At 38.6% G+C, this 26,372-nt stretch overlaps 1 protein-coding gene across 7 annotated transcripts in view; it reads right to left on the bottom strand.

Moving 5' to 3' along the window:
• Nucleotides 1-26,372, bottom strand: part of ITSN2 (intersectin 2) — an 83,323-nt gene that overhangs the window by 33,114 nt on the left and 23,837 nt on the right. For 6 of the 7 annotated variants that reach the window (XM_051613642.1, XM_051613640.1, XM_051613645.1 and 3 more), the window contains exons 3-18: nt 18,405-18,497; nt 16,627-16,690; nt 14,777-14,940; nt 13,266-13,463; nt 12,883-12,979; nt 11,201-11,343; nt 9,809-9,872; nt 7,516-7,653; nt 7,320-7,405; nt 6,111-6,373; nt 5,262-5,411; nt 4,892-5,032; nt 4,029-4,116; nt 3,292-3,431; nt 2,179-2,259; nt 298-434 (exon numbers count right to left, since the gene is read on the bottom strand). In XM_051613642.1, coding sequence (XP_051469602.1) covers nt 298-434; nt 2,179-2,259; nt 3,292-3,431; nt 4,029-4,116; nt 4,892-5,032; nt 5,262-5,411; nt 6,111-6,373; nt 7,320-7,405; nt 7,516-7,653; nt 9,809-9,872; nt 11,201-11,343; nt 12,883-12,979; nt 13,266-13,463; nt 14,777-14,940; nt 16,627-16,690; nt 18,405-18,497 — 2,047 coding nt within the window. The remainder of the gene's footprint in view (nt 1-297; nt 435-2,178; nt 2,260-3,291; nt 3,432-4,028; nt 4,117-4,891; nt 5,033-5,261; nt 5,412-6,110; nt 6,374-7,319; nt 7,406-7,515; nt 7,654-9,808; nt 9,873-11,200; nt 11,344-12,882; nt 12,980-13,265; nt 13,464-14,776; nt 14,941-16,626; nt 16,691-18,404; nt 18,498-26,372) is intronic. The other variant, XM_051613644.1, reaches the window with a different exon arrangement.

Raw genomic sequence — 26,372 nt, 5'->3', positions numbered from 1 at the left:
TTAAAGGAGCTAAACTCTTATTAGCAAAAGTCACTACTTGGTTTATCTGATTTATAAGGCTGGTTTTGTTTTTGTTTTGGTTGTTTGTTGGTTTTTTTTAATTAAGATAAAAACAGATTGGAAAGAGGAAATTCAAACCATCTTCTATCAGTGGTACTCCATATAAAACATTTTCTCTAAGGCAACTCACTAGGAGGTATTTTTACTGATTAGACCTCCTGCTTATTACAGTCAGTGTCTTCACATCACCACAACATCCATTTGTTTTAAAAACTGCAATGCTGATGCAGATAGTACCTTGCAGCCTCATCTTCCAGTCGCTTTTTCTGTGCAAGTTCAGCTCTTCTTTTTTCTACCTCTCTTACTTTGTCCTGTTTAATCCTATGGAGCTGCTCCAAGGCCAACTGCTGTGTGCTGTAACTTTCTCTCAGGTCCTAATGAGGAAAGACAACAAAGTACATCAAAAGGAATAAAGCCAATCTTCTGAAAAAAAACATCCAGGCATTTTTATGCTTTGTGGACCAAGTTTTAGTAAAAATGGACAAAGTGATACTAAGTTACTAATAGTCCTTGGAGATCACTGTAAAGAAAGTCAAATAAATAGAAGTATAAAAGCAGCTGGCAGCTTTGCAAAGCCTTTGACTTAGGCTTTCAAAGAGCCCTTCCAGTCATTCACCTGCTGGAAATGGCAAATACAACAGAGGAGAAAATGTAAAACTGAGTGTTTGAACACAATGTTACCTAAGGACACAGAAGGCAACGAAGCATCTTTTAAATAACTCCAAGACACATCTGCTGAGGAGGCAGACCAACTGAATGCCAACACAATACCATAAACCCAGGATCCATCCCTTCAGTAAGGTGTTGTTCACCTTTGCAATGCTGTCTGAATCACCAGTCCCACATTTAAATCAGAAATACTTCAGACAAACATCCAGCAAGCCTACGCCTGGGGGAAGCCATAGCCTAAAGACACTAACTCAGACTGGAGTTTTCCTGTATTTATGAACTTTTGTCCTTCAAACACATCCTTCCATCCCTATTCCATCTCTCTGATAACAAACTTTTCCACAGCAGAAAATCAGTGTGAATCTTTTGGATAATTAAATTTACAGAAGGAAAAAAAAAATAATAAAAAAAATCAGCAATAGAATTTCTTGAAATCGTACTTTATCAAGTCACAAAACATCTGCAAGATACTACATTATTTTTCCTTTGGAATCCTATTGACAAGAGACTGAACAAAGCAACAGGTATCCTCTGGCTTTTCATATCTGATCTCATCAATGCAAACAAAGCCCTTAAGAATGATCTGTTCCCACTACAATATGTACCTCTCTCTACCAATAAGAATTCTGCCCAAGAGATACTGTGCAACATATGGAGATTATGTGCAACATAACCAGATCTCTGTGTAAGTGAAAGTTTCTGTAGCAACAAGCTAAACCAAACAATTGACTACTATTTTCACCAAAACATATTCAGCTGAAAATACTTTTTCTTCTCATTTTGCCTAGAAATTGTGGATCACTATGGAAACAAAACTGCATTATAAAAACTCTTCTATCTTTGATTTAAAGGTCAGTTAAGTAATTCTGAGAATAATTTATGAGGAAAAAAAAAAAAATCTAAGTTGGATTTTTGACCCCAGCAGACAAAAGCAGTGTTGAGGAAAACCAGCAAGTCTTAGTACTGGGTTAATCTGGAGGCTTAACACAGCATTGCATTTGCCATCTCATAATGTCATATTCTGGGTATTTGATGCTATTTCTAGATTCTTAAACTCGAAGAAGAATTCATTAACCTGACTCAAAGCTTAAGATGTAGGGATACAGGTATTGTGAGACAGGTAGAAAGCAACAGAAGGAAAGGTAGGAGAAGACACTGTTTTCATCTAAGATTTTTGGTTGCTGTTACTGAAACTAAAAATGAAAATCTCTAGAAAAAACAACTGAGTGAACATAGCCTGTTAATATATAAAATGGCTATCAGTATTTTGCAGTTCAGCTTTATAAGCAGGTAAGAAAATTTTAAGTCTTTTAAAGGAAGGAAAAGCTAGCAGAAAGGAATTGATTTTCTTTTAGGGAAGTTTATTGTTGTACATCCAAACAGAAAGGGTAAGCAGAGAAAAACTGCAAAGTAATTAAAAACCAAAAGAGCCAAAGATTAGAAAATAACCTTAAGTAAGAGGAAGAGGTTGTTGAGACAGCTTAGCAGAGACAAAAGGCACTGAAGAACAGAATCATCCATATTCTCACACTGTAAGATAAGGCAGATAAAAAGCCAATTAATCTTTGCACTGTATTTTTAAAAACATATTTTAGGGAAGACTAAATGGTAGATGCAGCCACAGAACACAGCAAGCCATGCAACAAACAAGTAACCAAAATTGCATGTTATATGTAGCCATTAAAAAAAAAAGAAAAGAAAATAAACTCTTAAGCATTTACATATTTTCCTTTGTGTTCTTTGTACTGGAGAGTGCAGAGCCCTTACACTGGCACAGCATAAATCCATTACTTAAGAATAATAAAGTTCACATCAGTGCCAGTAGGGAGTAAGGTGGTAAGTCAAGTTAAGTGGATGCATGTCACCCTGCCTGAGAGCTGCATGCATTTTTAGGCAAGCCAAGAGTAGCCTTTGAAATAAAAATGTTCCAGACGAGGTTGGATGGGGCCCTGAACACACCTGGGAGGTGTGGGAGGTGTCCCCACCCATAGAGGGAGGCTGGAACTAGATGATCTTTAAGGCCACTTCCAATTCAAACCGTTCTATCATTCTCTAATTCTATGATAGTGGTCACTATTTCTTAACTTCTACATAAATAAGTGGCCTACACTCACTTGTAGGACAGTATCAAAGTCTGCTACCAGATCTTGCACAATGTACTATGAAACCTTGTCTTTCCTTCAAATAAGTTAAATATTCAGTCCACAATTCAAAACATGTAGCAATATAACCTTAATACCATAAAAAGAGAAGTTGTAAGAGCCTGAGAAACCTCAATTCTAAATCAAAATGGATTCTAAAAGAGAAAAGTTGAGACTGAGCAACAGTTGATTCATGCAAAGCGATGATTAGCAAGAGATTCATATTTTATTACATTAACAACAGTTTTAAGTGCATTTCTATTACATTACACCAAGAATGTCAGTAATTCTTATTTGACATTAGAACTTGGGGAAAGCCTTTTGGAAGCCTGGTAGAAGTGCTACCAATTTTTGTGAATGGATGGAGAAATAAAGATGCTGCTCACTGGTGGAAGACAAGGTATTCAAAGACTGCACGTACCTTAAGCTGGCTGTTGAATGCATCCATTTCAGCAAGTTTAGAAGCAGTTTCTTTCTCCAGGGCATCTAGTTGTTCCCTAAGTCTTTGGCATATTTCTTCCTTTTCTAGGGACTTCTTGTGCACGGAACTGATTCCTGTACCTGCATAAGACAAGCAATTTTACAAGGATTTTTGTTTCCACTAATTATTTTATCATTTTCCTAATATACATATGTCCCCAACCTCTTTCCTCACAAAATTTCCTTGATTTACCCCTTTCTGCTCTTACACAGCAGAAGAAGAAATGGTCCCAACACCTGAGACACACAGGCATTAAATGTAATAGATACAGAATAATTGGTAAGTTGTTTTTTTTAGTATCAGACCAACTCACAGCAAGCTTTTCTACACAGGGAGCTCTAGTGTGGTGTGATGTGATGTAAAGACCAGTCTAAAATTTACATAAATTAACTCCCTTGAGTTTACACTACCAAAAAAAGACAAGATATAATAGTACATGGGGGCTGCATAGTCTGTGTAAATAATCAAGCAAAATCTGTGTATTCTTGAAAAATGTGTTTATTTTCCCCTTATTTAGAACATGAAGGAAATAATGGAATGCAAAAACAATGATGCTAAGATGAAAAAAAATATGAAAGTGAAGGTGACATTAACACCCCTGTATCCTTCAGCCTTTTTTACAAGTGATGAACAAGAGAGCAACACACACCAAAGAGAATTCATTTGCAGGCACTTACTCTGAGTGTTTTCAAGTTGAGCGTTTTTAATTCTTTCACTTAACAATTGCCTTTCAGGAACTAAATAGATTAGTTTATTCTGATATTCCTGTAGATATTGAAGAGAACATAGCAAATTTTTAAAATTGTTTGTCAATCAATAAGTAAAAATGGGTGAATTTTCAAACATAACATGGGTGAAAGTTATCGTTATGGAGAAGAGGCAAAAATTACGTCTATACTCTCTATAAATACTATTAAAATGTAATGCTTTTGATCCAAAAACATTAATACAAGTAGAAAAAAAACCCTGAAAAAAAACCCAGACAAGGTAAAAGTGTGAATATTCTGATGAGAGTGTTTTAAGTTGACTGCCCCAAGCCTAATATAAAACGGTAACTTCCTATGACACAAAGGAACATGAAAAGACATGTCCTGAGATGCAGGAGCATTACACAAAAATACAGTAGAGGGTGACTTCTGGTAGTCAACTGAATTGAAGTAATTCATGTCTTGCTATTCAAATTGAGAAAAAAAGAGCAGCAGGGTAATTCAGGCCAAAGGCCTACAGAAAAACATTCCTCATCAAAACTGAGAGTCTGGAGCCACAAAAGAATTCATCAAAGATAAGTCACTATTACTGTTTCACATAAGAACAGTTGAGGTGTTGACTACTGTCCTCTTTCAACTGTCAGCTTGCTGTAGGGCATTTAATAATTTCTTTAACACCACAAATAAAACTAAAACCTATGCAGTGTTGATGGCCTTGCTGATTTCCTGTCTCCACTATAATCCAACCCATTCACTGTTCCTCCCTATCAGCATGAATTATCAACAGAAACACAGAAGTAAAAAAGCTACAAGCTTAACAGGAAGTCACATACCTGAAGCTGCTGTTGTAGTTGCTTGACTTCCATAATTCCTTGGTCATATTTCCTATCTAATGCCTCCAGTTCAGTTTTCTGAATTTGGTTTTTGCTTCGAATATCTTGCAATCTGCCTGAGATTTGCTGCTGTCTGTCCGTCTGGAAGGAAAGCAAAGAGAAATCACACCACACACAGCATGTAGCACTTCTTCACTAAACCTGTGAGCAGTCAGTTCATGATCAACTCTTTAAAACAACACAAAATATCTGCTTCAGATTGCTCATCCAAAGCAGGGTGAAACTCCCGCTGGACAATTAAGGTAGGTTCTAAGATTTGCATGCTTTAAAATACTGTATCTCAATATGTGTAGTGAAATTTCTGTCTCACCAGAGCTTCTAATTCAAGATTAAGGCTCTTCTTTTTAGAGGTCAACTTTACAATCTCTTCTTGTTCCCTGTTACGTTGATTAAGAAGCTCTTGGCGACGAATCCTCTCCCACTCCAGTCGTCGCTGGCGCTCAAGCTCTTGCTTTGCTGCCTGCAGAAAAGTTACATTACCTTAAATGACAATGGAAATGCAGAACTCTGAGATCATGATTTAATATAATGTGCTCTGTTTCTAACTAGCATAACAGTAATACCTCATACTGTCTGTTGTAAAGTACTCTTATATACTTCAGCATCAAGGAATGGAGCAATCCTGTAAGATTCTTCATGTCATGCTCCTAACTCTGAAGTAAAGCGACATAATTCAGACAGAAAGTCTGTTTATCTTAGAATACTGCCCACAAATAAGCACATTAGCAGATATTCCTCATAACCTCCTTTGAATATTTCACAGAACTACAAAAAACATGCAGGCCTTCTGCATGTGCTGAGACGCCGAGTAGAAGCAAATTTGTCTCCAGTTCAACTGTGAAAAAGTTATAAACTATGAATTCAGTACAATCTTGGCTGGTATATAGATTTTTGCATAAACCCAAGAAATCTGTCCAAGAAAATCTCATCTGTCCTATGAAGCACCTGGGAATCTTCAACCTATATCAACGCTTGTTGAATTTCTGACAGAGACAACGTTTTCAGCCAGAAGCGATGCTCCCTTCAAGACAACCTGCCAGTTGCCACGTGAAGAGGCAGAACCAAAGGCAGCACTCAAAACCTGAATGCTCTGCCAAGGGGACACTTTATGCATGTACACATGCCTTAAAGCATTAAGAAATAATTTCAAGAAAACAACCTCCCGCCTTTCTATTTCTTTCCTCCGTTCCTCTTCCCTTTGCCTTTCCAGCTCTCGCTGCCTCTCCAGCTGCCTCTCCAGTTCCAGCTGTTTTTTCCGTTCCTGCTCCTGACGTTCCCTCTCTTTTCGCTCTCGTTCTTCTCTCTCCTTCTGAGCCTTCCGTTCAGCCTCTCTCTGCTGCTGCTCCAACAGGACCTGACGGCGTTTTTCCAGCTCCATGTTTCCCCTCTCATAGTTGGCTTTCCTTTTGTCCTCAAACGTCACTAAAACAAGGCAAGGCAGTTATTTCTGTCCTGTGCAAAACACGACTCTCAAACAAATACCTCGGTTATGCTGCTCAAGATAAACTCTTTCTTTTAGGCAGGCTCAGGCTGTCTGGTCATGGATGATAGAAGCATCTTGCATTTGTTAAAGTATTATTTTTCCTTTCAAAAATACCTTTAGATTTTCCCAAGTCTGTTCCAAATGCACCAAAAAAAAAAAAAAGTTGCAATTTAAGACTGACCACAAAAATGACTTGAGTTTTAGAGGAAACATAAAAGAACAGCTTTTATAAGCTAGGAGAAGATTATCTTCCATTAGAAAGGTTTTCCACTGTGCAAGAAACACTAACAGAGACAGAGCTTAAGTTTTTCTGGGTGTTCACTGTAAGAGCTCTGGGAGGTAAAACCAGGAGAAAACAAAAGAGGACCAAGCTCAATTACTGCAGTTTAGGATAAAAAGAGAGACAAAGAAATGGTTTAGGCTCCCAGCAAGTCACGTCTTGCAAAGTGCATGCAAGAGACCTTTGCTGGTAGCATCAGGCAGACACAGCAAAATCTACATTATGTGCAAACTGCATCTAGTTTTCAGAGAATTAAACTACCTTGGAACCTCTTGTTTCCAAAATGTCCAGAAAAAAGTAATGGGATGAACTTTCAGCTGAAAAAAAAATGTGCAGTAGTATGGCAGTGTGTGGCCACGATGGATTTTGTTTCCAAAATACATTATTCATCAGCATACTCTTCCTTTCCTACAGCTAAAAATAGCCCCTATTTCTGCCTTCTCAATTCTGCTAGATGTAATAAGCTGACTATATCCACTTAACAACCTTCCTACCATCCAAGTTAAAAGGGATCTAGCTCCTGGAATGAAGCTCCTTAGGGATTTTATTACGGCTTCCACCTTCAAAGACAGCCCTGTATATTAAGAATATGATCCCTGTTTTACCTGGCTGCTTTTTCTGTTGCTCCTCCTCTTGCACAGGCAGGTAAGATGGCAGAGTTCCATTTATATTTTCAGTATATTTTCCACTCCTGGAGGGTAAAAAGCCCCCAGCATTGTCAGAGCAATAACACAGCCATTTTCTTCATTTAAAACACTTCCACAGAAAATATTCTATGTTTCACTGCCCTGAGTGATATACCTGAAAGAAGGTGGAACCAGCTCAAGAGGCAGAGTTAGTGGCAGAGGTTGTCCAGCTTTGGCCATATCAGTTAGGTGCATGGCTAACACAAACTCATCAGCTTTCAGCTGCCCATCTCCATCAATATCAGCTAGTGACCTGCACAGTTTTAACAGAAATCATAAATAGAAACAAATATCACAATTGCTCACAAACGATAGTTGAAAGAATTGAATGTAAATAAAATTTTTAAACCAGAAAATTCCTGTGAAATGGTCTCGTAAAAATTATTACAATTAATAACATGAACAGCTGATAAAAAGAGGTATTACTCTGTTTCACAGAATCATAGAATGTCTTGGGTGGGAAGATGACCTCTAAAGGTTATCTAGTCCAAAATCCCTACAACAAGCAGGGACATCTCACACTAGACCAGGTTGCTCAGAGCCCCATCAAGCCTGACCTTGAATGTCTCCAGGGATGGGGCCCCCACCACCTCTCTAGGCAACCCATTCCAGTGATCCACCACCTTCATATTAAAGAACTTTTTCCTAATGTCCAACCTAAATCTGCCCTTCTCTAGCTTGAAACCATTACCCCTTGTCTTATCTCTACATGCCCTTGTGAACAGGTCTTCCCCAGCCTTCTTATAGGCCCCTTCCAGGTACTGGAAGGTTGCTGTAAGGTCCCCCAGAGTCTTCTCTTCTTCAAAATGCACTGCTATTCAGGTGTTATAAAATACAGCAAAAAGGACAGGAAAGATTAAGAGACATCTCTTGATTTACTGCATCAGCAAGAGAAGAGCTGGGATGAGAATCCAAGACTGTTCTTAAAACAGATCAAAATGATTTAAAAAAAAAATTCTTTTAAAGCAAAAGAAAACTTGATTTAAAATTACATCAAATTCTGCAACAGGAACCTCTGCTTATAATTCTTTTTTCACCTTGTGGCTCCCCAACAGTGCAGGGAAGACATGAGGATGAAAAGGATCACCTGCCCTTTCAAAGGAGAAGATAAACCATACAATCATATCACTGGCCTACAAAATGCTTCCCACAAAAACCAGGGGGGTGGTGAAGGGGGAGACATGGAACAGTAAACTGTTTCCAGAGAAACAGGCAAGAAAGCAGGAACCTTTCTAAAAGATCCATCTTTGTAGATACAATTGCAGGAATGTATCCTTAGACTGTACTTAAGTAAATGGTTAATAAAATAACTGCTCATTAAAAAAAAAAAAAAGGCAGTTTAAAAAAACCCCCTCGAACCAAAAAGGAAGCAACAAAACAAACAAAAAAACCAGCACACACACACCCCACAATTAAAAACAAAAGCAGGACATGATGAAATGAGATTTTTATTATGTTCACAGACCAGCACTATTCACAGCACCATTATTACACTAAGTACCATGAATACAGAATAGTAGAAATATTACTAATTCCTGACTTTGGGCAAAACTGAAACTTGAGCTATTAATCATCTGTACATGGGTACACAGACCTGCTCACAATGGCTACTGACACTCCAGGCTAGGAACCCAGGAAGAAAACAGTCACTCTAAGCCTGCTTTATTTCCCCAGAGCAGAGTGCAGGAATACAGCCTGACTCCCCATTTTTATCTTTACAGCATGAACCAAACAAGCTGAACAAATATAAGGCAATACTGCAGCTTGCTGCTGCTAGAGACAAACAAATGATTGCCCTGGGATAAAGAGGAAGAAGAAAGGGAACTCAGAGATTAAAAGCACCGAGTTCTTGTCAATTCTGCTGGGCCAGTATATTTATGTATAACATCCTAGTTATGTCTGAAGGTGGAACACAAAGCACCATATTTAGCAGGGCACATTCAAGCCTTCAGATACTGTAACCATTTCCAGCACCAAAGTAAAGGCAAGTCTTAAAATGTGTAATGTGCAGACACCTTTATGGGAACTGCAGTAAAACTGTAAAAATTAAGTAACCCTTCAGCTTTTTAATCTTTCTCCACATTTTAAAACTAACAAGCTTGAATTCAGAATCCTACTTCTAAAAGGAACAAACCCTCATCTCAGCTAAACTAGGGCATTACTGAATCAGAAACTAAAATAAGTATCTGTGCTATTATAAGGAGTTAAGCAAACAAACACAAAGAGGGAAAAAAACTATATGTCAATGTGTCTTTTGAAAATGTAACTTATGAACAAATTAGTTTAACATGTAGCTTAGTTTATGATTTTATATCTATGGTGTCCCTTCACCATTTCTTATTAAATAAAGTACATTTATTCTCTTAGCACTGTAAGACATGGAATTAATAATCAGTAACTAAACTTACCAAATAGTAGCCAGCTGAGTCTGTGAAAGGTTTGATTGCAGAAGTGCATTCCTTGCTTGAAATCCTTAATGAAAGTATAAAAGATTTTAATAAAAATAAACACTTTGAACAAAGATTCACATGTAGCAAAAAGTGGGTCATGAACTAGGACATGTTTATTTTTAATATTAGTCTAATCCATTTTCATCAGTGGCTGACAGCTGGCTTTACTCCCTGGCTTAACAGGCATTACAACCTGAACACAATAAAGATGTATGTGTTTTTATGTACTTTTTTCCACTCAGAACACCTAACAGAAAAACTGACATGAAAAAAAGAAAAGGATATTTATGGTAATCCACAAAGCTGTTAGAAAAGCACAGCTGACTGTCCAGCTGAAGCTTGAGCTAGCACACTGGAAACCTGTCAGCTTTCCTTTGATGGCAAAGAACCATATAACTTTCTAGGCAGGTCGATGAAACCTGCAGCCCAAAATCAACTGGAGAAGACAAAAAGCATTGAGTCCCTTTCTTGAAAGAGAGAATTGTTCTTTTTTGAAGGCAAGGAAACTGAAGCAGAGGCTTGCTAAGTACTTATTCAAAATGGCAAACCTAGTCAGCTACAGATATACATACTGACTTTACAAACTGCTTGGCCAGTGCTCTACTTGCTGCAGTACAGTGAGTAATCTAGTATTATAAGAATGTTCATAAAACTCTACTCTCATCTTAACTTGGTGTGAATTCTTTTGAAATCACCACAACATGACACAGCACAAATGTCACTAAGGGTCAACAAGGAATCACTCTCTTAAATTACTTTTGAAAAATTCCAATCAATGGCTGCAGTACTGCAGTGTCTTGCCCAAACCTCTTAATTTGTAAAGATAAGGCCCAAATATCTAAGCAATTACTGACAGATATAGATATATATATATAAAAGCAAGCACATGGCACAAAAAATGAGTGTGAGATGTCCCCCTTTTAAAAAGCTGCAAGAAAGAGTCTCAGCCCAAAGAGTGATGCTTGAAAAATGACTGCTGACTTCCTGGAGCTAACTCCCAGACTTATGCTTCTCAGGTTCTTCCAGTTAGATCCCACCACTGCTGCCCTTCTCTTCCCCTCAACTGCTGCTGAAGCTTCCTCAGTCTACCTGGGGAAACTGCTGTCTCCTCAGGCAGCTCCAGGTCTAACACAGAGCCCAAGCCAATAAACTGATGTCTAATTCAATTTCTTGGCTGACTGGAACCAGTAGCTGAAACCTGCCCTCTCCCGCAGAGATCTGAATGTCAACAATTTCAGATTTTATTTCACATGGAAGTGAAATCACAAGTTGGAATTCCATCCCTCAGCAGGTGATGTTCCTGAGACAGAAAATGCTGCAGATTTTCCCCCCAACAAATGCCAAACTCACCTGATAAATATCCACTCATACTTTTATCAAGACTGTTAAATTTCTGTCTGTATTTTAATCTGGAGGCCTGAGGAACTGCCCAGTCTGAGGATGCAATCTTTGGTGAATTTCCAGCTAGTGAAGCACTAGAGGAAGAATTTGAACTGCAAGACAATAAAAAAATAAAAGAGATTTTAAGAGGATAAATAAATAAGTTACTTGGCTTAATAAACAGGCATTGGAACAGAAGATATATAGCATCTTCCAGTAACATGAAAGAACTCCCACAAAGTTTTACCTCTGCTAAGCTGCTTTAAACATTTTCATCACTAATACAGAATTCCATTGTGAAAGCAGGGACAACATATCTAATGGGAAATTCTTGAATTCAAGGTCCTGTTCCCTTGGTATCACAGCCACTCATGCCACATAATTCATCAGTCCACCACAGCAAAATAACACTATAGGAAACTACAGGAAATCATCTCAACTTCCACAAAAAATGTTTACAAGGGCTGTGAAGCATTGGGAGGTTAAGCTTAAGTAACTCTAAGTGTTAAATGAATAACCGTGAGCATAAAAACCTAACTGATAAATGCACAATCAAAAACAGCCTCTAATGCTGCTAAAGCTACTATATTCCACCTCTACTTATTCTTTTTATTAGTGACAATGACAGGCTGAATGGAGTTTTTCCAACTCATTCTGCAGAACAGCACTTGGTGGAGTGTTTAGTTACACTTGTAAAAATTCTACTGGAAACTCTCAGCACTTTCAGAGTGTCCCATCTTTGGAGATGAGACAAAACCAGGTACACCCTGCCTGCTTCATCCAAAGCAATAAAGAATGCTGATATAAGCAAAGGCTTTCAGGCACAATGCTGGATAGACATCATTTGCATGGAATTAGGTAACAAGATGGTGAAAGTGCTGTCAACAGTAACATTACACCACCAGCTAAGGAAAGCTTTCAGAATAAAAAATAGTTTTAAAAAAGGTGATGACAGGCACACATCATGCCTGCAATCATCTTATAAAATATTTGCAAGCACCAAGGGTCTCTCTGTGTGAGGAGCCCCAAGTCAGACATGTTCATCCCAGATGTGTCAGCAGCAAAGAGGTGCAGGCACTTCTGAGTTCCCTTCTGGAACTGAGCTGGGGCTGAGATGCCCTCTAGACTGTCATATGGAAGACTTTTCCCAGGATACCCAACTGGACAGATGAGCCTAGTACCTCACTTTGTCTGTGGTGAAGCTCTAAAATCAGTGCATTAGGGCAGCTGATGACAAAGATTCATAGTCTTCTATTATTCATAAAACAAATTCACACATAAATATTTATAACCAAGACTATTCTTACATACTCGCTAATTACATGGTGTTCTCTATCATGAATGAGCACATCAATCCATAAACATTGCTTTTATAACCACTTTGTAAGTTTTACTTCTGTTTACCAATGAGGTACATCCCCTTCTTTTTGGCACTGCTTTCTCTCATTTCAACTCCTCACCAACTTTGGATAGTTTTGTCACATTTATTGGAAATATTATTTATTGTGCATATCAAAACAATCTCTTTTCAGACTTGGTAGGTACAGACTAATTTTTAATGAGTATCTTTTGAAAACAGAAATGCTTGAGAAGTTTTGGAAGGCATACTATTCAAGCTTAATATACAACCATTTTAAACTTAACTTGCATACCTGCTAGATCCTAAATCGATTAGTGACTGTGCCTTCTGGATACTAGTACCACCAAACCCTCCTGCCATGGGACCTAAAGAACCCGTATGAGGCAGCGCTGAAACCAACAGAAAAACAAAACCATAAACTGTAAAGCAACTAGGTAAAGGGCAGTGATGTGTAATAAGCTCAAGGCTTTGAAAGAAGGAAGAAAAGCTAATCAGTACCTTGTTGCTAAGAATAACTACTTAGAACTGATTTAACAAACACAAACTTTGGAAAAAATACAATTAAAAAAAAAAAATTAACTCACGTGTAAATATTAGCATTCCTGTCTGAAATTAGCCATAGAGAAAATAAGATTCACAACTCTGAAAGGGAGTACTGGATTGGACTGTACTTACTTGAAGAGAAAGTTACGGACAAAGGCTGCAGAAGGCTGGACGTTCCATTTGGCAAGGAGGAGGTACTGACAGAAGGCACCAGGGGAGCAGGCATAACCAAAGGAGGAATGGAAGTCATGGAGGTCAGAGACATGGGAGCTAATGGTGTGATCGTAGACACAGACGTTGGCATGGACAGATTTGGCATACTACCCATTCCTAGAGCAAAATCCAACAATTCATTATTTGATACTGCGCAGGCTCCAGCAAGAAATCAGCTCCATTATACTAGGAAGAAACTACACAAAGCAACCTGTGCCCAGAGGTACCATGAGCTTAAACAGATGTCTAAGAATAATATTTACTTTTTCTCAAAAGCTTAGACAAGACAGCTTGAAGAGGTAAATATGCTGAAGAACGTGAATGAAAAAGAAAAAAAAAGATCCTTGCAAGTAATGAATTCACAAGGTAGATTTAGCTAGTATTTCACAAAACAGTAAGATCTGGTTTCCTATAATTTAAGCTGTAACTAGTTCTTCCACAATCCTTTCCACATCTGGTCCCTGAGGGAGAACTACAGTGCAACTCAAAAGTTGTGACAATCCTCTAGAGGGAAAAACTGATACCATTCCTGAATCAAGTCTCTTCCAAGCATCAGCTTTGGAAGAATCCGTATGAAAAAGTCCATACTCAGGGACACAGGCCCAACAAATGGTTTCTTTAAGGCAGTTGCCTGAAGTGAATAAGGGCAATTGAATTACTGACTGACTCTTGTGGATGACAACAGTATGCAAATGCCATGATGGAAGGTCAACAGGAATGAACCATATGCCAACCACAGCTATCCATAAATGCAGGCACTTGTATGCAAACACACAAGATTTACTCATGGGCAGACATTTTAAATCATGTATGTAATTATTATATACATACATTCAATTTCAGCACAGAAGTATGCACTGATTTTGAAATCCAGCTGAAGACACAACATATCTTTTATTCCACAAAACAACAAAATGACAACAAGAATTCTTTGAATCCCAAAACACAGCCAGAAAAGGAAAAAAAAAAGTATTAATTATATCTGACTGATCATATAACCAAAATATACAATCTGATCATTTTTGGACAAATGTTCAAAGTAAGTCTTCTACGAAAACTCTGACCTTAACCAAGTTTAAATTGGAAAACCCTGAGTATAATTAGATGAATGAGTAGGGGTGAGACCAAAAAAAAAAGACATTCAGTACAAGATGACAGCCTGCAAGTTAAATGGCAAATGTGAATGGCCCCTTGCACCTCAGGTCAAAATTCAATAGAAGTTTTTTCTTTATTATTAAATGTCTTAAAGGGAAGAAATTATCAAAAATTTCTAGAAAGTGACTTTGTGTATTTCCTACATCAGAATACCCTTGTTGGTTTTTTTAGTGATTCACAGTCAGCTCTTGTGGTCAGATTAATGCTTGTATTTGGCAGCAATTAACTGTGTTTTTTGAATTCTGAACACTAAGTAATTATAAATTCATAAGTACCAAAGCGAGCTGACATTAGTGGAGAAAAAACTGGAGGTTGTTTCATGACAGGAGGGAGAATCGCAGGCAAGTTCTGTCCTTGTAACTTCAGCTTGATGAGTTTCATGGCTATAGAAAACTCCTGTTGATCCATTTTTCCATCCTTGTTCAGGTCTGAGAGTGTCCTTAAAAATAAAGTAAAATTAGAAAAGTCCACAAGGAAGAAATGTAAATTTGACTTTTTCACTTACCAAGAAGCTTCTCTATCAGATTTATTTAGTGCTTTTGTACAAGCAAACAACAATATTGCAGATTTTCTACTTTTGACAACATTCAAACCCCCAGAAGTTTGCAGACTTTAATTCTTCTTGTTTGTCAACCTACTGGTACTGAAGGTCAGCGTGGACAAAATATTTGTCCAGCTGTATTAAGCACACTCCACTTGGTAGTCTTCTGCAGCCTTCAGTTTTAAAGTTGCTGTGTATTAAATATTTAACACCTGAGGAAGTGGGAAGACACTTGGAAAGGCAGTGGTCTCCTGCTCAGTAGATACACTTGTTGCTATAGATATGCCACTGCTATTCTGTGCAACTAGTCAGACTAATTATTTTAAATTAATGTCTGGCAATGTAAAGAATTAATGCAAGAATCTGAAACAGCAGGATGCAGAGACCTGCTAAAGGCACTAGATACCACTAAGAAAACTGCACCATCTCACCAATGGTAGGCTTTTTAAAGCCTGATAGCCACTGTCTTCCTTTTCCAAATAAATCTAAATACAAGAAGAAATATATGTAACAGTGCAAACCTAAACAGACAAACTTGCTGGTCAGTCAGAAAATAAGAAATGTTATTAATACTTAAATGTGTGAGGACCGGGCATGGGAATGTAAAATTCAGAGAAAAAAGATCAGACTTAATATTAAGCTATGTTTTCCCTTTCATTCTGTTGCTATTCAGTATAAAATCCTGAAGCCCTGTGCAAAAATTTCCTTACCACTCTTTTCTAGGTATTTCAGTGTCTAAAGAAAAAAACTAACTTTGCATTTAGTTAGTTTCTTTAACATTCTTCCATGAATGTTTGTAATTCTTATGAGCCTTTTAGCACATGTACATCTTGGTGACAACCCAGTACCCCAACATGAACAGTGTATTCTAGTGAAGACTGAGGAGTTACAAGCAGAAAAGGTCTGTTTTGAGTACTGCAATCACCATATATATGCTGCAAAATACAGGGCTTTTTGCCATGCCTGCATTATAGCACTGGTTGGTATCTTACAGGGTATTGTAACTGACCACCTACTTTTCCTGTGGCTTTAGAATTTTCTTCCTGTCTTCTACTTTCACTGTATTTTCCACTCTCAGTTTAGTAGCATATAATTTTCCCACACTTAATCTTATTGACATTTTTTAGTCATTACTAGTATTTCAAACATCATTCAGTTTGGTATCTCCAGGAATTCATTAACCCATTATTTACATCTTTTTCCATATTATTACTTAAACTATTCAGACAAAGCTTAACAGTGACCTTTGTGTGGCAGTCCAACAGGCATTCCTCTCTATGAATTCCTCACACTTCGTCATTGCTTTTTGTGTCAAGCACCTACTATAGCTTAAAAACACTATGTTTAATATGATGGAATAACATCATAAGACAGACTTTCAAAGATACTGCTTTTTGATTAAGTGTTGGTACATATATGGGTTCAATCCTTCCACTAAACTTATTAAAAATAAAACAAAGATTCAGACAACACTCCTGCTTTGCCTGCTGAAAGCCTCTTTGAGGCAACACAACATACTGAAGATAGTATTTGAATACTACGCACTTCCTATCCTAAAAATAGTAATAATTAAAAAAAACTTACCATATTTCAGCAAGGATTGAAGCTGGTAGACCTGATTGCAAAAAAAAGGTACGCGCTTGATCACCTAAACAAGAAAAAAAGAGACTTCTACATGACAGACACAGGTTTTCAGGAGACCTCAGCACTCTGCTGTGGGTCAGATGTTCAAAAGGAACCAGCACACTGGATGCCAGGCTGTCCACAGTTGTACCACATAACTCCTTCCCTGGTGACAGCAACTGTCAAGATACCCATGTACTCTGTAAGCCTTAATCTTTGCTCTGAGAAGTGACTTCAAATAGCTCTAGAAAGCTTTAAGAGGTCACAAATCAACAGCTATTGACAGTTTAATAGATGCAAGGTTTAAAAAAATGAAACTGACTGAAAATTTAGTCCTGACCCAATTACTTTTACAGGAAAGTATGTGCATTCTATTTCCTTCCTTCTCCTTCAACCAATCTAACTTTAGCCAGTACTGCCTCTTTACAGAAAAACTAGAAAAACATCATGTCCTAAATAATATTCTCTTCCACCAGAGAACATCTACTTGTTCAGTATCTCAGGAAGGGAATGAGCATTGTTGTGCAACTCCACACCAGATTCCACATCAACTAGTACTGATTGTGCTGTTAAACAAACTTGTAATAAAAGTCAGATAGTGGCACTCATGGTTACCTATGAATGAATTACAGACACTTACAGCAAAGATTTCAGGTTATTCTTTCAGCACTTTCTTCCCTTATATTCATACATAGCTTTTAATTTCAAGCACTTGCCAAATAAATAATGAAGCCTGCAGACACACATGCAGGTAACAGCCCAGATGTGGCCTAAAGGTAGTCCCTGGGACTGCATACTTTCCAGCTGCTGGTGAAGTAAATACCAATCTCCCAGAGCTGTTTGGCCAGAACAGGAGTCACCTATCACTTAGCCAGAAGATATGTATGTTTCAAACTGAAAACTTCCCACTTATTCATCAGCCTTTTTTGGATCAAAAAAAAAGAGGAAAATTAGGGGTAGTGGAGTCATCAGGCATTAGTACATAGTTAAGAGCTAGAAGTGATCAGGGCTGGTGTTTAGTGCCCACTCAAACAAAAAGAACAGGGCATTCTTAAATTAAGTCATCTTTGTCAGTGACATTGAGCCTTTTCTTGATGTCATAAGCAGATTCTTAAATGTAAAATCTGCAAATTCAGAGATGTGCAGCAACATGACCCAATTGTTTCAGAGGAGAAGCAGCTGAATGCAACCGGAACTGACAGGAGCCATTGCAAAATACTATTACCCTCCCCAGAACTTGCCAAAGGCCCAAGGGTTAATACATTTCAAGCAGTCATTAACAAGAACAAGCTGTCAGCATCTCTCTCCCTGCATTCTCTTCCAAAACAAAGATATCTAACAGCAGCACAGTATTCTCTAGCACTGCTTAGACAGGAGAGTCACTTGTGGTCTCTCTGGCATCACTTGCCACAATAGCCACTGTGAGTGCTCCTTGGCAGCCTCCCATCTAGACACAGACTGTGCCTGATACTCATCGGGTTTTGCAACTAGACAGAGTGACAGCACGTAACTGGGAGCTGCAGAAGTGACAGGGTTAATGAAAGAGCATTTCTGTGCCACTCTTCAGCCCAAAGCTTGCAGAAGTTTAGTAATAACCTGTGGCTGTTTGCCCAAAGACTGTCATTATCAGCCACATAACAAAGGGCTAGAAATGGGATGTAGTTTCCAAACTGGTTTACAAAGATACTTATGTGTACAAAGAAGTTAATGTGTAATGCAGAACTTCAGACCAGACCAACCTGTAATGTAGCCTCCTGTGGGTTTGAGACTATCAAACTGCTTGTCATGCTTGGACCGCTCTTCAGAGGTGATGGCCCATATGTTTGGACCTCCTAAAAAAAGAAACAAAATCAACATGAAAACTTGGAAAAACCAGACTGAATACTCTTAAAAATAAAGCACATCACTTGCAAAATAAAAGTTTGGCTTCTCCAGAGACAAAGTTAGATTTAGACACACCCAGCTCCTACCAGTTTGGCAAGGACGTTATGAAACATAAACCTGCTTCCCAGATGTGCGAGAACTGAGACAACCCCTCAGCCAGACTGCTTTACTCAGCTCTCAAACAAGCTCTGTCTCCTTCAAAGCTGGTGCAAAGCAGCTTCCTGTGCCTGCTGATTGCTGGCAGCGTGGGCAGGATGCGCTCTGCTCGCCATACCCTGTGTGAACCAAAGGCTCCTCAGGTTCACTGCTAAACAAACCGGATTCAATGTCACTGAAAGGTTCTCACAGAAAGGGCTAACACCTTACGGCTGCCAAAAAACCTCATGCTTCCTCTTGCCAACACTCTGAAAACAAAAGTGAGACTGCTAATAAAAATATGTTGGTCTTGTCTGACAAAGGAGTAACAACCCAGTCTGGGTTGTTGTTTTTTTTTTTAAAACGCCATGAAAATTCAACTTGCCATCTTTCAATGCTTAAAAAAGTATACAATATTGCAACCTTAAAGTAACAAAGAGAGACTGCAGGGAACAATGATGTTTACAGAGCTGTGCTGATAACCAGGCAGAACCAAAGTAACTTTCAGAAACGCTCCAACCTGCTGTATAAAGGTCAGAGTGTGTGTCCCTTGCAGGAAAAGCAGTTCGCCAGAAGTAATTTGGTTTGGTTTTGATTTTTAAGTAGGAGGAAGTTTTAGTCGGGAAGCTCTTGACAAAAATAAAATTTTTCAAATCAATAAATGCAAAGATTAGCAGAACTTTTGAATGGGAACTCCTCAAACAGCAGTAAAGGGTTATTAATTAAACAAACCAAACACCTTTAAAAATACATTTTACTTGGTATTATCACCTCCAAAGAACTGTTAATCTGTTCTTCAAGTATTCGTACTGCTCACCAAGAGACAGTCAAGGGAATAAATAATAAACTTTATAATAAGATATTAATAAGTTGGTTTAAAAAACACAGCACTTTGAAAGAGACTATAAAATGCACCGTACACGCCAATATAGACGCATTAACAGTGTTAATCATCTCTCATCTGTGTTTATCCATATATGCTAACACATTTTCCAAAAAGACTTCATTTCTCCTCCTGATGAAGTCCTGTTAAGACTGGCATTCTCCTTGCATGTCTGCAAATTCAATTCTTTACCCCTGCTGCTTAGTAGGGAAATACAAATAGTTAAAAAACCAAAACAAAACAGAAACTCACTAGGGATAGGAATGACCAAAAAGGTGGGAGGGCATTAAGATACAACCTCTGTCCACCAGAACTTGGCATTTGGTTTCCTTCTCTCAAGGATATCCTGATTCTTTTCAGCATGACCTCAATGAAAGGGTCTTCTCACAGGTTGCACACAAAACTGCACTTCAAGAACCCCCTCCCTTGTCTCTTCTGGTTACATGAGTCTAAATACATCTACATTAGATACTGATAATTAAGCTAAATAAATCTAAATCAGATGCCTACAAGTAGAACACAAATGAGGACAACTTACACCTAATGGCAAAAATCAGAAAGAACAGAATCAGAGAATGGTTTGGGTTGGAAGGGATGTTAAAGATCACCCAGTTCCAACCCCTTGGCATGGCCAGATTTTGTCCCAAAAGCAGGGTCCGTAACCCACTGTGCAAGAAGCTGATCCACACATAGAGTCAAGATATGCACTCCAATAATTTGCTAATAGCACATGAATATGCTGATGATATGTTAATATGGTGAGTCCAATTAGCCAGTGTTTTCTACCTAGTGCTCAAGGCTAATAACCAAGATAACTTGTGGGGAGGACTCTTTTCCATCCCTTTCATCTGTCTTGCAGGCTTGTGTCTCAAGGACAGGTTGTCGACTACTTGGGACATGTTTTTTTTCTAGTTCTTGTTGTTTCAGTGTTACGTAAGCTCTGTTTTTATTCTGCATGTCTCTTTGCTCTCTTTTATGTGATTTCCCCCCAAAATTTTACTTATTTCAATAAACAGCCAACATCACAGGGAAATGCGGAATGTAAAGTGCATATGGTAGTTAATGCTTACAGAAATTATCTGGGACAAGTCAAAGTGTTCCTAAAGCTGTTAGCAGCAACTTCAGAAAACCAGACCATTGTTTTTCATGTATGGAAAATAAGGTATTAACAACATTGGCTGGATGGTCACACAAGAGAGTAATGGTCAACATCTTGATGTCCAAATGGAGACCAGTGACAAGTGGTGTTCCAGGACCAACTGGGACTAGCGCTATTTAACATCTTTGTCAGCAACATGACCAGTGGCATTGAGGGCACCCTCAGCAAGTCTGCTGACAACATCAAGTTGTGTGGTGAGATTGACATGCTGGAGGGAAGGGATGCCATCTAGAGGGATCCTGACTGGTTGGAGAGATGGACCAATGCCAATCTCATCAAGTTCAACAAGGCACAGTGCACAGTCCTGCACCTGGATCAGGGCAATCTGAAGCACAAATACAGGCTTTGGAGAATGGATGAAGAATGGATTGAGAACAGCCCTGAGGAGAAGGACTTAGGGGTGTTACATTGATGAGAAACTCAACATGAGCCAGCAATGTGCACTTGCAGCCCAGAAAGCCAGCTGTGTCCTGGGCTGCATCAAAACAAGCATGGCCAGCAGGTAGAGGGAGGTGATTCTTCTCCTCTACTTTGCTCTTGAGGGACCCCACCTGGAGTACTGTGTCCAGTTCTGGAGCCCTCAACACAAGGACGTGGAGCTGTTGGACCAAGTCCAGAGGAGGGCCACAGAGATGATCAAAGGGCTGGAACACCTCTTCTCTGGAGGCAGGCTGAGAGAGCTGGGGTTGTACAGCCTAGAGAAGAAAAGGCTCCAGGGAGACCTTATAGCGGCCTTCTGGTATCAGAAGGGGCTACAGGAAAAGCTGGGGAGGGGCTTTTTACAAGGGAATAGAGTAATAGGACAAGAGGTTATGATTTTAAACTGGAAGAAGGGAGATTTAGGTTAGACATTAGGAAGAAATTCTTTCCTATGAGGGTTGTTAGACACTGGAACAGGTTGCCCAGGGTAGTTGTGGCTCTCCCAACCCTGGAAGAGTTCAAGGCCAGGATGGACAGGTTTTTGAGCAACCTGGTCTAGTGGGAGGTGTCTCACAATATATTCATGTAATCAGGGGCTGCAAAGTGCTAAAAATACAGTAACAATTCTTTGATTGGAGTTAACTGCCACTACTGCAGCTTCTCTAAAGAATCCAATTTAGACTGTAAGGGAACTCCTGTTTAAACATGTACTGAAATGCACAATTTCTTATGTGTCACAAAGTAAGAAAGAAGATGGCAATCAGTCTTGGAACTCTTCTAATACATTTCAGAAAAACATCTCTTTGAATACAATCTCGTAAACTATGTTTCCTCTTCAACTCTGAAATCTGAAGTTCTGCATGGCATGCCTCAACTTTGTTAAAATTTTGCAGTTCAGCAAAACACCAGCTTCACACCTGTAGCTGTATAATAATTAACATTTTATTCAATAACTGTTTCCAGTTCACCCTTCGTTGTCTTTTTTGCCTTCATTAACACTCCATAACAATCACACTATTTTTGGACACTAAATATTTTGTGCTTTTGCATTGCCTCGATAACCTCAGGAGCAAGGCAGAGCTCTCTAAAAGAGCTCCAGCTTGGTTGACTCTTGTGACCATGTACTTCACACTCCTGACCCTGCCTTAGGCAAAAAAAAAATAATTCATCTTCAGTCCATCCATAACAAAAGGCCTTCAGATGCACACTCTGTGTTAAAATGATGCTGTTAGCATAGTTTATTCATTCCCAAATTAAACACACAAAAGCATTTGTTCAGCAATCAACTCCAAGACAGGTTTCTTGCAAGTATAAATTTAATGTTAAATAAATAAATAAATTACTGTAACCAACATTATTATGCCAACAAGTGCTCCTAGCAGTCCTACAGACAGTGCAAGCAGCTACTGTCACAGCAAAGTGATAACTATGAATACACATGTTATCAAAATGACACTGTGTGACTATTTTGGGAAACTGAATATATACCCTGAAAAGGCCAATCTGCTAGTAATTTACTTTCAAAGGTATGAAGAATTTCAGATTTTCCCTGTCCCTGAGGACAAAGACTGAAATTTTTTTTTGGTGACTGCTTCCATAAAGATATACTCTCATCTACTGAAGTTTCTTATACATATGGAAAAAAATAATGTAATAGATCTTATAACCAAAAGCAGACCTCCTCCCATACAATTTGACTGCTTTGCTTAAAAGATATAAAAATGTACATACGGTTCAGACAGTTTTAGCCACAGCTCTCAAGACCTATTAACATTCAATAATACCTTGAAATTGAAGATCTTAAAAAGAAGGTATCAGAGAACCTTTTAATTTAGAAGACTAAATTAAAACTAAATGCAGTAGATTCCAACCAAGAAATGAGGTAAGTGGTGGGGGACAAAAGCAAGGCACTATCAAAATGAAGTCCTTCCAAATTAAGATCTAGACAGCAGCCAATCTCCATTTGAGCTCAGCTCTCAGACTGCTAGTGAGACTCGTGGCACTTGTCTGTAACTGAACAAAGTCCCAGAAAACTAAGTTGTAAACTAAAGTAATTTAAGAGAGAGTGCCTGCCATTTTCAGCCTGAACAGGTCATTGTGTTACAAACACAGGTTAATAACCACTGGACAAGGAAAACATTAAAAAAATAAATAAATTAAAAACCACCCAACACTTATAAAAGGGATCCACAGTGTGGGCATTCAAGCCTCACCCAACAGTTCTAATCTAAAGGATTCACTATTTTTTCCCCACTCCTACCCCAATATGCCAAAGAAAGAAAATTAAGAGCATAGCACAAGAGGGATGGTGAAAGCCTTGCAGGTGCTTAGCTGTAGCTCAACCAGGTGCTCATGACTCTTTTGATGTTACCATTTCGAGATACAAATAAGAAAAATCTAAGTACAGAGAGTGTCATTAAAATTAAGATTCCTCAAAATACCGAGCAAAAATACCACATCAGTCTATCTGAAATTAACACCTTGAAGAACTGGGATCACAAGGCCTTGGCAATTCCACAAAGCACATCACAAAAGCATTCTTCAAACTAACTGCCGTGTTTACTTAGAGCACAACCAAGACCACCACAATAAAGAATTACCACAGACAAAGTTTGTTGGAAACTCAGCTTTCCTGTGCAATCACTGTAAAAATATGCTACAATCCTCACAAATGTTGTGGTTCTCTCCCAAAGCTACGACCAGTGGTAAAACTGGCCACTCAGAATTGCTGCTGAAACTGCACTGCCTGGTTTAGAAACAACCAAGTTTTGGCCATGCTGACCTGTGACAAAGGGAAGACTTCTCCTTTTCTGGGAAGGACAAAGCTGCAGGAAACATCTGCCATCCAAGACATGTCATCTAAACCTATCTGGCTTAGCTCAACATTTTTTTTTGCACCAACACGCTTTCAGTCCCAGGGCTGAAAAACTTCTTGCCCATAAGCCAGATCTAACTAAAGAGAACAATTAGTTTTGGCTGTTCCTCTTCCTTCCTCACAGCTCCAGCCCTTACTCACGGCAAGTCATACACGAATCACAAAACCAAACTGCAGGCATCTTCTGTGCGCAGACACCTTCTCTGATCATGGGATGGGGCAAAAGGCACACATCTTCTTGATGGAACAGCAGGGAACCTTTGGAGTTCCAGAGATTCTCAGCTGGCACCAAGTAGCATTGAACTACAATACTTTTAAAAATCGATTTAGCACCAGAAATCAAAATACAGTTGCCACCACCTAGCACGTTACTACTTTTCTGACTTAAGTTTCCTAGAAATTTTCATGAGACAAGTAATTTTTTCCCAACTGCAGATGGCATGATTTTGAGGGGAAAAATACAGTATCTCTGACAAAAAAGTATCTCCCAGAATCATTCTTTTTCAGAAGAGGTTACTTGGCAATCTCACAACTGCATACATGAAGCAAGACCCACCTAGATGAAGGTAATGCTATATTTGACTATGCTGCATTTTTAGGAATCAAAATTGAAGAAATGCTGAACTTGGAGATTTTTACCACACAGATTCTTCCTAGAATAATACTTGTCTTTTCTTGCTTTTTCTGTTTATGAAAAAATACATTTCTACATTAATAATACTTTTGGAAGATAGATGTAAGATGGATAGAAGAAAGATGGAAGATTCTTTTCTATAGAAGGCCAGCACTTTCAGAGAAGACTATGGACAAATGTCAATACTGGCAAGTGTTCTGGAGATCCAACCTGGGAAATCTGGACTCAAGGTCCAGATGAGTCTCAGCCAATTCCTTACACCTGATCAGAAAGCTTGGGAGAAACCAACAAAGAAACTTCTTTTACTTGCCCACTCCACAGCTCTACAACATATTCAAGAGTTCCAAGTCATGTGTGGATTTTACTCATGTAAAAAGTCCATACAGAATTACAAGAACCCAGACAAACAAGCCAGTGCTACACATAATTAATGTAACATACCTTCAAGACTTCTCTGAAGATGACAAAATACATACAAACGTGACCTTCATGTAACATATTAATATACAAATCACTGTGCTACCACTCACAGTTTTTTAGTGTTGGAAACAAGTGACTATGCTGGGGATTAAACAACATTTTCTCTTCCTTTAGCTAATTGTAAATGACAGATATCTTTCTATGAGAGACCATGAGGGTCTGGTTATGGCAGGATCACAGCATTTGGTAGGACAGCTCCAGAAACGCCTTTACAACACTGCAAGACAGATAATCTTCTGAAGACAATAAAGGACTTGCTTTGATGGGCTGCCAACAACAGAAACAAACACTGTTATTTCCTTAAAACAGTAAGCTGTGATGGAAAAAGAAGGGAGAAAATAAAAGGCAATACTAGGAGAAAAGTAGTTAAGACTCCAACAATGCTCTGGAAGACCTCTGCTTCTGGGTCGTGCTACCAGTAAGCAAAAGGTAGTTGTACCAAGAGCACCACTGCTAGCGAAAAGGACAAAGCCAACTTTTCACTTGTGGAAAATCATTAAGACATTTCTTACATTCTCCAAAGAACTGTGTTTTTTTTTTCAATTCTAAGCGCTGCTTGTTTTTCTCTTAACAAAAACTATGCTCCTACAATCTACAAAGTTAATTAACTCCACAGAGATAATAAACCTAAATTGAAAGAGCATTCCTTATACACTTAAGTCACGAGGATGAGTGCTTATACCACCACCTCTTTAACCATCAAAAAAACAAGCATTAAGCTACATAATAACCCTAAATAAATATTTATCTCATGTTTAAAGACAGGGGCATTTCAGCACAGGCATGCAGCAGTGTGCCTCAAGCTGCACAAGGGGTTTTCCATCATGCAACCAGCAATCACGTTATTATCTCCCATTAGGAGCCTTGAGAGAGTTTATTGGCACAAGGCACTTTGGGATAAAGCTGGTAATTCCAGTCTTCTTCTGTCTGTGCTTGTAGGTGAGTTTACCACAGAATTACTTATTACAAATTGTATCTAATGCTCCCAACTGAGATGTTGAATCATACTTCCAATTCCTCACTGGTGAGTAAACATTCCAGGAGTCTGAAAACACACGGAACATTCCACCATAAGTCTGCGTTTCCAGAATCCTTATCAGTGTTACTGCTGTTTTTAATATTTGTTTCCTTCCTTTGTTGTTCATTCTTTATATGACATGTAGGAGCAAACGCCAACTGATAATAAACATTTTTTCTTATTTAGGTTTGTGAACATGTTATGAACTACTGCTGCACT

This window comes from Apus apus, chromosome 3, assembly GCF_020740795.1.
Source record: "Apus apus isolate bApuApu2 chromosome 3, bApuApu2.pri.cur, whole genome shotgun sequence".
Classification (NCBI taxonomy): Eukaryota; Metazoa; Chordata; class Aves; order Apodiformes; family Apodidae; genus Apus; species Apus apus.
Note: the sequence above shows the minus strand (reverse complement) of the source record. Positions and strands in the feature narration are given on the sequence as shown.